The sequence below is a fragment of the Carettochelys insculpta genome, chromosome 22 (genome assembly GCF_033958435.1).
Source record: "Carettochelys insculpta isolate YL-2023 chromosome 22, ASM3395843v1, whole genome shotgun sequence".
In the NCBI taxonomy this organism is placed as follows: Eukaryota; Metazoa; Chordata; order Testudines; family Carettochelyidae; genus Carettochelys; species Carettochelys insculpta.
The window spans coordinates 11,652,263-11,665,107 of record NC_134158.1 but is presented as its reverse complement, the minus strand read 5'-3'; the positions used below and the strand labels follow the sequence as shown (position 1 = coordinate 11,665,107).

At 52.3% G+C, this 12,845-nt stretch overlaps 1 protein-coding gene across 1 annotated transcript in view; it reads left to right on the top strand.

Annotated features, from left to right (window-relative positions):
• Nucleotides 1-12,845, top strand: part of LOC142024383 (ceramide kinase-like) — a 28,259-nt gene that overhangs the window by 10,694 nt on the left and 4,720 nt on the right. The window contains 11 exon segments of the mRNA XM_075016343.1: nucleotides 7,338-7,430; nucleotides 7,877-8,002; nucleotides 8,256-8,384; nucleotides 8,698-8,761; nucleotides 9,184-9,295; nucleotides 9,297-9,330; nucleotides 9,600-9,674; nucleotides 9,947-10,099; nucleotides 10,406-10,511; nucleotides 11,782-11,867; nucleotides 12,284-12,483. Coding sequence (XP_074872444.1) covers nucleotides 7,338-7,430; nucleotides 7,877-8,002; nucleotides 8,256-8,384; nucleotides 8,698-8,761; nucleotides 9,184-9,295; nucleotides 9,297-9,330; nucleotides 9,600-9,674; nucleotides 9,947-10,099; nucleotides 10,406-10,511; nucleotides 11,782-11,867; nucleotides 12,284-12,483 — 1,178 coding nt within the window.

Here is a 12,845-nt window from a genome sequence, read left to right as displayed (position 1 = left end):
AATCAGAAATTAGAAGAACAAGCAGTCCTGTAACACCTTAAAGACTAACACATTTATGTATTAGGTATCAAAACAAAAAAGCAGTCAAGTAGCACTTTAAAGACTAACAAAATAATTTATTAGGTGATGAGCTTTTGTGGGACAGATCCACTTTTTCAGACCATAGCCATACCAGAACCGACTTAATATTTAAGGCACAGAGAACCAAAACAGTAATCAAGGTGGACAAAGCAGAAAAAAAAGATCAAGGTGAGCAAATCAGAGAGTAGACGGGTGGCGGGGGGGAGGTCAAGAATTAAATTAAGTCAAGTATGCAAACGAGCCCCGATAGTGACTCAGAAAATTCCCATCCCAGTTCAAACCATGTGTTAATGTGCCAAATTTGACTATAAAAGACAGTTCGGCAGTCTCCCTTTCAAGAGTGGTGTGAAAATTTTTGTTCAGTAACACGCAAACTCTTAAGTCATTAACAGAATGGGCCACTCCATTAAAATGTTGACTAACCGGTTTGTGGATCTGGAGTGTTTTTATGTCTGTTTTGTGCCCATTAACTCTTTGTGTAAGGGAGTTTGAAGTCTGCTCATTATACAAAGCATCTGGGCATTGTTGGCACATGATGGCATATATGACGTTAGTTGAGGAACATGAGAATGTGCCCATGATTCTGTGAATAACCTGGTTAGGTCCAGTGATGGTATTTCCAGAAAAGATATGTGGACAAAGCTGGCAGCGGGCTTTGTTGCAATGAAAGGTTCCAGGACTGGTGTTCCTGAGGTATAGACTGTGGTTGTTGATGAGAATCCTCATAAGTTTGGGAGGTTGTCTGTAGGAGAGAACAGGCATGTCACCTACGACCTTCTGGAGTGTGGCATCCTGATTAAGGATAGGTTGTAGGTCTTTAATAATTCGTTGCAGTGGGTTGAGTTGGGGGCTGTAGGTGATGACCAGTGGTGTTCTATTCTTGGCTTTTTTGAGCCTATCTTGGAGTAGCTGGTCTCTGGGTATAAGTCTGGGCCAGTCGATTTCTTTTTTTATTTCTCCTGGTGGGTAATTCAAGTTTATGAATATTTGGTAAAGATCTGGTAGTTTTTGGTCCCTGTCAGTTGGATCAGAGCAAATGTGATTGTACCTAAGGGCTTGACTGTAAACAATGGATCTAGTTATGTGTGCAGGACGGAAGCTAGAAGGGTGTAGGTGAGTATAGCGATAGTGGGCTTATGGTTCAGTGTGGTACCGATCCGGCCATCCTTGATTTGTACTGTAGTGTCCAGGAAATGTATCTCTTGTGTGGAGTAATCGAGGCAAGAACAGAACACCACCGGTTACTGAAGAAAAATTTTCACACCACTCTTGAAAGGCAGACTGCTGAACTGTCTTTTATATTCAAATTTGGCACATTAACACATGGTTTGAACTGGGACAGGAATTTTCTGTCTCACTATAGGGGCTCGTTTGCATACTTGGTTTAATTTAATTCTTGACCTCCCCCCCACCTCTACCCCTCTACTCTCTGATTTGCTCACCTTGATCATTTTTTTCTGATTTGTCCACCTTGATTACTCCTTTTGGGTCTCTGTGCCTTAGATATTGAGTCTGTTCTGGTATGAACAGGCTCTGGTCTGAAGAAGTGGGTCTGTCCCACGAAAGCTCACCTAATAAATTATTTTGTTAACATGCTACTTGACTGCTTTTTGGTTTTGATAGTATATAGACTAGCACGGCTCCCTGTCTGATACTATGTATTAGGTAGTTCACTTTCAGGGATAAGACAGACTTCTTCAGCTTCAAGTAGAAAATATGAACTCAAAGCTGAAGTGTCTTATCTGCAAAAGATCATTACTTGTTTTTTGTGAAGCTACAGACTAACATTACCTCTCTGAAAAATTAGAAGGTACAGGCATAAAAGTAAAATTCCTGTAAGATGCATGGAAACTTTTGAAAGACAACATACTAGAGGCCCAACTTATAAGTGTGCCTTAAGTTAAAAAGCCCAGTAAGCGAACCAAAAAAGTGCCACTATGACTTAGCAAGCAGGTAGAAGAAGCAGGGCAGGTCTATGCTACAGCAGAAGGTATGTGTGAAGATATGCAATCCCAGATAAGCTAATTACAGCCTTCATTCGGGCTTCGCTGCTGTCTCCACTACGGAAGAGACTTCCCTTACTCCTAGCAAGGGGTGAAAGTAGTGGTGCAAACATGTTCCTACCAGACATACTAAATCGAACTCTCGAAGGTCGATCTTCCCTGTAGTGAAGCTGGACCCAAAGTGAGAGATAAGACGGCATCATTTGACAGTTAAATCCTAGAGAGGAAAATAGAAATTGAGGATAAATAATCTCTGTCAGCTAAAGAGGAAGAATATAATTAGGAAGGCCAAAAAGGAGTTTGAAGAACAGCTACCCGAAAATTCAGAGTACAGTCGACACCAGAGATACAAGCACTTGAACTGGGCATAACTCGGGTTAACCCAACTTTGAATGGCAGGGAAACTGACCAGCGCTGCTGCGATGGTCAGTTTCCCAGCTCCTGTTGGGGCGGCAGGGGGTCTGTACTGGGAGGGATCCTGTTCAACATGGAATGCAAAGTAATGCACACTGGAAAACATAACCCCAAATACCCAAACAAAATGATGGGGACTAGTTTAGCTACTGTACTACCATTCAAGAGAGAGATCTTGGAGTCATTGTGGATAGTTCTCTGAAATCAACCACTCAATGTGCAGCAGGAGTCAAAAAAGCAAAGAGAATGATAGGAAGCATTCGAAAAGGGATAGAGAATAAGACAGAATGTCTTATTGCTCTATAAATTCGTGAGATGCCCACTTCTTGAATGCTGTGTGCAGATGTGGTCGCCTCTCTGAGAAAAGATATCCTGGCATTGGAAAAGGTGCAGAAAAGGGCAACAAAAATGATTTGGGGTGTGGAACAGGTGCCATAGTAGTAGTAGCATCCTTCAGTCTATGTAGACTATTGAACGCACCCTTCGTAGTTCTGTTTGGGATCATCATTTGCAGCGTCGGCTGTGACTGTGAAGACCCACATGAGAGTGACAGTCCTTGCTACATCTGTTGCATATGTGATGGGTGTCTGGCAGGTCCTTGTTGTGCTTTCTGTGGGCTCGCTTCTCCTTTGCTAGCTGTCTGATCCTCAACTCACCCTTCTGAAGGCCCTTGTATAGTTCCTGCCTCCATCTGCTGCGATTGTCTGCCAGCTCCTCCCAGCTGTCTGGCTTGATGTCTACTTCCCTGAGGTCTCTTGCAAACATCTTTGTAGCACATCTGGGGGCATCTGGGAGGTCTTTTGCCAGAGGCTAGCTCGCCATATAGGATGTCTTTTGGGATCCTTCCATCATTCATCCTGTGGACGTGGCCAAGCCAGCGGAGCTGCCACTGCCTGAGGAGGGTGTGCATAGTTGGGATTCCAGCTTGCTCAAGGACGGTGGTGTTGGACACGCTGTCCTTTCATGATATTCCAAGGATGCACCTGAGGCAGCGCAAGTGGAAGATGTTCAGCCTCTTTTCCTGGAGGGCATACAGGGTCCAAGTCTCGCTGCCATAAAGGAGGGTGCTGAGGATGCAGGCTCTGTAGACTTGCATTTTGGTGTGAGTGTACAGCTTGTTGTCATTCCACACTTTCTCGCTGAGTCTGGACAGAGTTGTGGCTGCTTTACCGATCCTCCTATTTAGCTCAGTCTCCAAGGACAGGGTGTCAGTGATGGTGGACCCCAGGTAAACGAACTCATGGACGAAACTTAAAATTAAGATATGAATTCTTCATTTGGAAGTATAATGTTCTTGAATTAATTGTGACTCGTTGATGGATTTTCTTAAGTGTCCCTAGCAGTGAGGTGGCAAAGTTTGCAGATGACACCAAGTTGTTCAGGACAGTCAAAACCAAAAGGGATTGTGAAGAACTACAAAAAGATCTCAGCAAACTGAGTGATTGGGCAGCAAAATGGCAAATGAAATTTAATGTGGGTAAGTGTAAGGTAATGGACATTGGAAAAAATAACCCAAATTACACGTACAACATGATGGGGTCAAATTTAGCTACGACAGATCAGGAAAGGGATCTTGGAGTTATAGTGGATAGTTCTCTGAAGACATCCATGCAGTGTGCAGCAGCAGTTAGTAAAGCAAATAGGATGTTAGGAATTATTAAAAAAGGGATAGATAATAAGACAAAAGATATCATACTTCCCCTATATAAAACTATGGTACGCCCACATCTTGAGTACTGTGTGCAGATGTGGTCTCCTCATCTCAAAAAAGATATATTGGCATTAGAAAAGGTTCAGAAAAGGGCGACTAAGATGATTTGGGGTTGGGAACGGGTCCCATATGGGGAGAGGCTAGAGAGACTGGGACTTTTCAGTCTGGAAAAGAGGCGATTGAGGGGCAATATGATAGAGGTATATAAAATCATGAATGGTGTGGAGAAAGTGAATATAGAAAAATTATTTACCTTTTCCCATAATACAAGAACTAGGGGACACCAAATGAAATTGATGGGTAGTAGGTTCAAAACTAATAAAAGGAAATTTTTCTTCACACAGCGCACAGTCAACCTGTGGAACTCCTTGCCAGAGGAGGCTGTGAAGGCCAGGACTCTATTAGGGTTTAAAAAAGAGCTCGATAAATTTTTGCAGGTTAGGTCCATAAATGGCTATTAGCCAGGGGTAAAGTATGGTGCCCTAGCCTTCAGTACAAGGGCAGGAGATGGATGGCAGGAGATAAATCACTTGATCATTGTCTTCTGTTATCCTTCTCTGGGGCACCTGGGATTGGCTACTGTTGGCAGACGGGATACTGGGCTGGATGGACCTTTGGTCTGACCCAGTATGGCCATTCTTATGTTCTTATGACCTCTAACGTATAGTTGTCAATGCTTATTGATGGAGAATCAGCAATGTCCTGCGCAAGTACATTTGTCTTCTTTAGGCTGATGGAGAGCCCAAAGTCCTTGCATGCTTTGGAGAACTGATCCAGCAGCTTCTGAAGCTGGTCTTCTGTGTGTGACACGACAGCAGCGTCATCTGCGAACAGCATATCTCTGATGAGGACTTCCCGCACCTTAGATTTAGCTTTCAGCCTTGCAAGATTAAACAGTTTCCGGTCAGATCTTGTGTGCAAAAAGATGCCCTCTGTTGAAGATCCAAAGGCATGCTTCAGGAGGAGTGCGAAGGTGATCCCGAACAATGTCGGAGCAAGGATGCATCCTTGTTTGATGCCACTCCTGATGCTGAAAGCATCCGATAATGTGCCATCGTATTGGACGGTTCCTCTCTTGTCTTTGTGGAAAGACTGGATCATCTTGAGTAACCGTGGCGGACAACCTATCATGTGGAGCAGTTTGAACAGACCGTCCCTGCTGACCAAGTCAAAGGCCTTGGTTAGGTCGATGAAGGCAATATATAGTGGCTTCCTCTGCTCCCTGCATTTCTCCTGCAGCTGCCTCAGAGAGAAGACCATGTCGACGGTAGATCTCTCTGCGTGGAATCCACACTGTGATTCAGGATACACCCTCAGCAATCTTCTGGAGTCTGCCGAGGATGACGCAAGCAAACAGTTTACCAAGGATGCTTAGGAGGGAGAGTCCACGGTAATTGTTGCAGTCACTTCTGTCTCCTTTGTTCTTATACAAGGTTATGATGTTAGTGTCGCGTATGCCCTGTGGAACCTCTCCCTCTCTCCAGCACAGGTGCCATATGAAGAGAGATTAAAGAGACTGGGACTTTTCAGTTTTGAAAAGAAGAGGCCAAGGTGGGATATGATGGAGGTCTATAAAATCCTGACTGATGTGGAGAAAGTGAATAAAGAAAAAATATTTACTTGTTCCCATAACACAACTACTAGGAGGTCACCAACTGACACTAATAAGTAGCATGTTTAAAACAAATAAAAAGAAGTATTTTTTTTCATGCAATGCATATCAATTTGTGGAACTCCTTGCCAGAGGACTTGAAGACCAGGACTTACTGAGGTTTAAAAAAGAGCTATTATAAATTCATGGATGATAGATAGATCAATGACTCTTAGCCAGGATGTGTAGGAATGGTGTCCTAAGCATCTGTTTGTTAGAATCTGGGAATAGATGACAAGGGAGGGATCACTTGATTACCTGTTCTGTTCATTCCTCTGGGACACCTGGCATTGGCCACTGTCATAAGACAGGATACTGGGATAGATGGATTTTTGGTCTGACACAGTGTGAACATTCCTATGTTCTTATAATAATTTTGCTTCAGTTTATATTATGTTATCAGAAAAGGGTCCACCTAGGTCCCAGGAGTCCTAGTTCCTAACCCCACTGTTCTAACCACCTGCTCTCAATCCCCACTCAATGCCAGAGAGAGAACCCAGCTGTCCTGTTCACATAGGCAGGGGGTGTGAAGACAAGCTAGTGGAGGTGGGGGGTCAGAGGCTACAAAGCAGTAGTGCCTGGGACAGCTCACCCAGGCTCGTATGTGCCCTGGGGACATGATAGGGAGGCAGGTTACAGAGCATGTGTCCAGTCCCCCACTCTCTTGCCCTGCAGGTGCTGGGCTGGCTTAGCAAGTGGCACAACTGGTTGGGTTGGTCAGAGCTGCCTGGGGTCATGCTGATGGCAGCTCCCACCCCTCCTCTTCCTGCCACAGGCACCTGCCCCTATTCTCTGGGCTGGAATAACCCAGCACTGGCCTCAGATCACTAATCCCACTGCCCTCCCAGAGCTGGGCAGAGCCATCTAGGCATGCTGCCTCCCAGCCCCCACACTCACACCAGCCCCTCCAATTGGAGATACACATCTCCTAGAGCTGGAAGGGACCTCCCATGTTCATGTAGTCCAATCCCCTACCCTCTTGGCAGGAGCCAGCACCACCCCAATCCCTAAATGGCCTCCTTAAGGACTGAGCTCACAACCTTGGGTTTAACAGGCCAATGCTTAAACCACTGAACTATCCCTCCTTTCTAGAGTTGAGGAGAGAACCCAGGTAGCTGGCTACCTGACCCCCTGTTCTAACTCACCAGCAGTGCTCCCTCTATAATTTTTTCCATCCATGGGTGGAATACATTTTGTTAAGTGCACCAAAGCATGTGCAGATCTTCACCGCCAATAGAAACAGGGCCCTGTGGGTGCTCTGCTAATCAGCTGGGTGGCACTTGAAGCTCTCCTGGGTGGACACCCAACTACTCAGCTTATAGGGAATGTTGCACACCAGGCCTGCTCCTCTCCCAGAGCCAAAAAGAGAACCCAGGAAGCCTGGCTCTCATCCCACTGCTCTAATCCCCCTACTCTCTTCCGAGAGACAGGGAAAACCCATGTGTCCTGTGCTAACCCCTTTCCTGCTCCCTTGCAGGCCAAAGCTTCTGCATCCCTGTCACAGAGATGGTGGGGGTGCATCTGGGGGGGACCAGCTCATTCCCTGCAGGGGAACAGACCCAATTCACTGGTGAGTGGCTGAGGAGGGCCTGAGCGTGTGGGGGGGAGTGACCCCACTGCTCAAGTACCTGAGATGACAGCAGGATAAGAGGGAGGAGCAACAGGTCCAGGCAGCAGAGATGGGTTTGGGGAAAGGTCTGCACAGTGGGTGGTGGGGCAGGGCTGGGCAGAGGGATGCAGGGGGGGCAGGTCTTGACAGCAAGACAGGTTGAGGGGGGTCAGGGTGAAGAGCATGGGGGCAGGTCTGGGTGGGCACTGGGACTGGGATGGAGGGCAGGTCTGGGCAGTGGGCTGGGGCCAAGACAGGGGAGCACAGGGGACAGATCCTGGGAACAGGACAGGCTGGGGGAAGGCAGGTGGGAACAATGGAAATGGGGCACATGCAGGGGCAGATGCTAATGGGGGTGACTGACACCCCCACCCCCAGGCTCTGACCCTGGCTCTGTTTGCCCTCAGTGTCTTATGTGCAGCAGGAGAAGCGCCAGTGCTGGAGACTGGGGTCCCTGGAATTCACTGCACCACCCGGCTCAGGGCTGGCCCCACGCTGGGTCGAGGCCTTGCAGCACAGCATCCAGCTTCATGGCCAGTCAGCATGAGGAGAGGAAGGGCTGGTCAGTCCTGGGATGGGATGATTAGTATCAGGGGCAGCAGGGGGTGGACAGTGCACTGTGGGGAGCATCCCTGCAGGGGATGGGGAGCTGGGCAATGGGGAAGTCCCTGCACGGGATGGGGAGATGGGCAGCAGGCGTGTTTCTGCAGGAGGCAGGAGGGTTGCCAGGACCCTCACCCCACTCCCATTGCCCTGTGCCCCAAGTGTCACTTTCTTTGCCCCCAGGGGTCATGCGCCCCAGGAAGCTGCTGGTGTTTGTGAACCCAGTGGGGGGGTGGCGCCGGGCCACTGAGATCTACTGGGACCAGGTGGCCGGGCTTTTTGCCCTGGCAGAGATCCAGACGGAGGTGATAGGTGAGTGCCCCCCCACATGCCACCGCTGCACTCCCACCCCGAGTGTCCCTGAGGTCTCCCCATGCCCCCCCAAGCCTCATGCTGCTCCTGCCCCTTCCCAAGCACCTGATGTCCCCCCACTGCGTTCTTCCCACTCTCCAAAGGGTCTCCAATGTGTCCCCCTGAGCCCTGTGCTACTCCTGCACCTCCCTAAGGGCCCACCTGCTCCTCACTAGCCCCTTCTGAGACTCTGCCCCTCCCTGAGTGCCCCGACATGCCACCACAGGCACTGCCTCCCACTATGGTTGCTCACTCTCCCCCTGCCTGCCCACAGAGACCCAGAGACCCCACGAGGCTGGGGAGCTCGTCAGGCAGCGAGACCTGAGTGACCTGGATGGGTGAGAAACTTCTGCCCTACCCCCCCACATCCCCTGCTCAAGTTAGCATGGGGTTCCCTGTGTACCCCCCCGCTCCTGCCCCCCATAGCCCAGCATGAGGAGCCCCAGAACCCCCGTGTATCCCTTGCCCTGCCCCTCCACTAGCTTGATCCAGCATAGGGGATGCCCAGAATCCCCATCCTATCTGCACAGCCCAGCCCAGCAAGAGAGACCCCAGAACTTTCCCCTTGTCCTGCCCACCCCCTGGCTCAGACCAGCATGGGGGGACCCCACAACCTCCTGCCTTGCTCCCTCACATACCCTATGGGCTGCCTCATCCCACCCACTGCTCATGTTTCCCCCATTCCACCATATGCCCCAGGCTGCTCCACCCCCTGAGCCATGACAGGGCTGGGTGCACGAACTGTAAAGTCTCTCCACAGGCTGGTGTGCGTGGGGGGTGATGGGACATTTAATGAGGTGATGCAGGCACTCATTTCCCGCACCCAGCACAAGGCTGGGATTTCTGAGGACCACCCTGAGGCTCTGCTCCTGCCCCCCCCGGCTCCGGATTGGCATCATCCCTGCAGGTGGGAGAAGGGCCTGGGGACAGGGACAGGGCTCTAGCGGGAGGGGAGGCTTGAGGAAATAAGGAGGGGGCAACAGGGTGGGAGCATATGGAGATAGTGGCAGGTAGGGCTGAGGAAAGGCTGTGAGTGGGAGGGTGGCAGGGGGCATTGGGGTGGCAGAGGGGCTGTGAATGGGGTGAAAAATGGGGAGCACTGGGGCAGAGGAAGGGCTGTTGGGGACAGCCACTCAGCAGGCCTCAAGGGACAACTCACCCCTTCTTCCAAGCTAGGTTCCACAGACTGCGTCTGCTTTGCAACGGTGGGGACCAATGACCCTGTCACTTCTGCCTTACACATCATCATTGGTACATACATGTGCTTGGGGCACAGCTGGGCACCTGCAGGAGGAGCGGGGCTTGATGCACAGGAGGTGCGGGGGGTGGGGTGGGGCGGAGGCCAGGACTCCTAGGTTCTCACCATCTCTGGCAAAGCAGTGGGAGCTGGTGGGTAGAGCAGGGGGGCTGGGATCCAGAACTCCTGTGTTTTCTCTGGGCTCTAGGAGGGGAGGGCACGGGTGGGTCAGGGAGGGTGGAGGTAGGAATTGATGTAACTGCCCTGAGCATCCCTCTCTCTCCAGGAGACAGCCAGCCCCTGGACGTGTGCAGTGTGCACCACCACGGCCGGCTGCAGCGGTATGCCGTCTCGCTGGTGGGCTATGGCTTCTATGGTGACGTGGTGCATGACAGTGAGCAGCACCGCTGGCTGGGCCCCCTGCTCTATGACTTCTCAGGTGCATGGTCAGGAGCCTTGTCCGTAGGATGGGAGAGGATAGAGCCCCCAGAAGCAGGGGAATCTGGGCCCAGGGGATCTCTTCTCCCAGTGGGGCCCTGGAGGGGGCTGATGGGTGAGAGGGGGGGTGGCTGCCCCTGTTAAATGTGCTGCAGGGAGCTGGGCAGAGCAAGGCAGCTGGAGGGAGGAGATGGGAGTGGTGTGTCTGAGGGGCAGGGAAGGAATGAGCCTGGGGGGGGCAGGAAAGCCCAACCTGGAGCAGGCTGTGCAGAGCCATGATCCTTCTGCCCCCGACCCCCTGATGCAGGGTTCAAGGCCGTGCTGTGTAACCGCAGCTATGCGGGCACTGTGGAGTTCCTGATGGCAGGGGACACTGCAGCTAATCCCCGGGACCAGACGCGCTGCAGGGCAGGGTAAGGTAGGGTAGGTGGGGGAGCTGCTGGCCTGGGGGGCTTCAGGGCAGAACAGGTGTGGGGGTTGCTGGCCTTTGGGGCTCCTGGCCTGGGGTGGGGTGTGGGAGATGCAGGACAGGTGGAGAGGTTGCTGACCAGGGGAACTGCAGGGTAGGTGGGAGGCTGCTGGGCTGCGGGGGCTGGAGGGAACATGGGGTGTGCAGGGCCAGTAAGTGGGTGGCCACAGTGGGCTTCTAGCCCACAGGTAGGGAGAGGCTCATGCAGGGCAGTCGGTCCAGGACCTCATGCCCACCCCTTGGCCTACCAGCAAGCACAGGGGTGGCAACTTCTCATACTACCCACATCCATCAAATCAGTCGTTCCCAAACTTTTCAGCATGATACCCCATTTTTGATTTTTGGAGAAATCCTCACACCCCCCACATCATCTTTACTATCATTCAACTCCCATTGTAACAAAAAAAATTCAATGCGTAATTTAAAATAAAAACAAAAACTTGATACAAAAAGTTTTATAAAATTAAGCACAAACAATTTTTCTTGGCCCCTTGCAGGAGCCTGGTTCAGCCACAGCTGGACAGTTGCCTGAACCCCATGCCAGCTGCCAGAGTTGCCTGCATCAACTGCCCACCAGAGGCGCCCCTCCCCACTGCCGGGACCAGCCATCCCAGCTGCCTGAGCCCCACAAGCTGCCTGCAGGAGCCCCGCCCCTCCCCCAAACCCAGGCATCCCCCAGACCCCCAGCTAACCCCATCCGTCTCCTCTCCACCTGCCCCCGCCCCCCCCCCCCCCAAAAAAAAAAAAAACAAAAAACCACACTCACTCACCTTTGCAGGAAGCAGCTAGCCCCATGTGGGTCACTGTTGGCTGTCTGCTCAAAGCCAGAAGCAAAGGACGGCTCTTTCTTGGGGTGGGAGGAATACCTGCTGGGGTGGGGCACTGAGTCGCCTCACATCATCCCTGGAATTTCTTCACAGCACACGCCCCCCCCCCCCGCCCCACAACACTTGTTGGGACATGATGGCTTAAATGTTCAATAGATTTCTCCCCCCCCCCCCGCCCCCCCACCCTCTGCTAGTGATTGGCTCAGGCAACATCAGTAACATTTGGGGCGGGTCCACCCCCAGTGTGACAGGCTCGGGCTCTCTGCAGACTCAGGAAGTGATGGCCACCTGTGGGCAGCCCTCCCGTCCCTTCTGGCACCTACAGCCTGGCTCTGAGCCTCATGGAGGGGCTTCCCCTAGCCATGTTAACAGTTTCTTCCCCTGCAGCTGCCTCATCTGCTCAGCAGCCAGTCCCCAGCGCCTGACGGGGAGTGAGGAGAAGCTAGCACAGAAGGAAGATACTGGGGCTGCAGGTGAGCTGAGGGCAGGGGCGGGACACCCTCCCCACCCAAGCCATCTGGAGCCACATGAATCAGCCCAGCCTGCAGGGTGCCTGCAATTATATGCAACACAGCATGGCTCAGCTGGGCCCAGAGCCCTAGACACCAGCAGAGCTGGGGAAAGACCCCACCCCCCCAACCAAGGCCTGGCAGGGGACTGGGGGGGCGGTAAATAGTGTTGCTAGCCAGGGGCAAGTGGCAGAGGCATGGGGGGGGGGGTGTTGGCACAGGGCAGGAGGATCGGGGGGTGGAGATGTCTGTGCCCAGCCAGCAAGGGGCAGAGGGCTCAGGGGCAGTGCAGGGGAATGACTGTTTCTCCCCAGCCCACAAGGGGCAGAGGAATGGAGGGCAGGATAGAGGGTGCTGGGGGTGACAGTGTCTCTTCCCAGCTGGTGAGTGGCGACAGGAGCAGGGCCGGTTCCTGGCCATTAACTTGACCTGCATGAGCAGTGCCTGCCCCAAGAGCCCAGAGGGTCTGTCCCCCAGCGCGCACTTGGCTGATGGCACAGCTGACCTCATCCTGGTGCGTGAATGCTCAGCCCTGTGCTTCCTGCAGCACCTGAGCCGACACATGGACCATCGGGACCAGGTATGGCCAAGTGCAGGAATTGCACTCTGGGCTGGGCCAAACAAGGGGTCACACAGTGCCTTCCCCCCCCCCAGAACTGGGTGCTGTGGGGGGCACATAGGGCAGACCCAGGAGTGTCTGCAGCCCTGCCCCTCCAAGCTGGGCACTGGGAAGGGACTCACGGGGCAGAGCCAGGATAGTCCATGGTGCCCCTGCCCCTCCCCGGGCCCCGAACCAAGTACGGGGAGGGAGGCATGGGGCAGACCCATGTGTGTCCATCACCCACCCCCAGCCAGGTACTGGGAGCGGAGCATAGGGCAGGCCCTGGGTTGTCCATGAGATGTCCTCAGAGCCTGGTATTGGAGAGGGAGGCACAAGGCAAA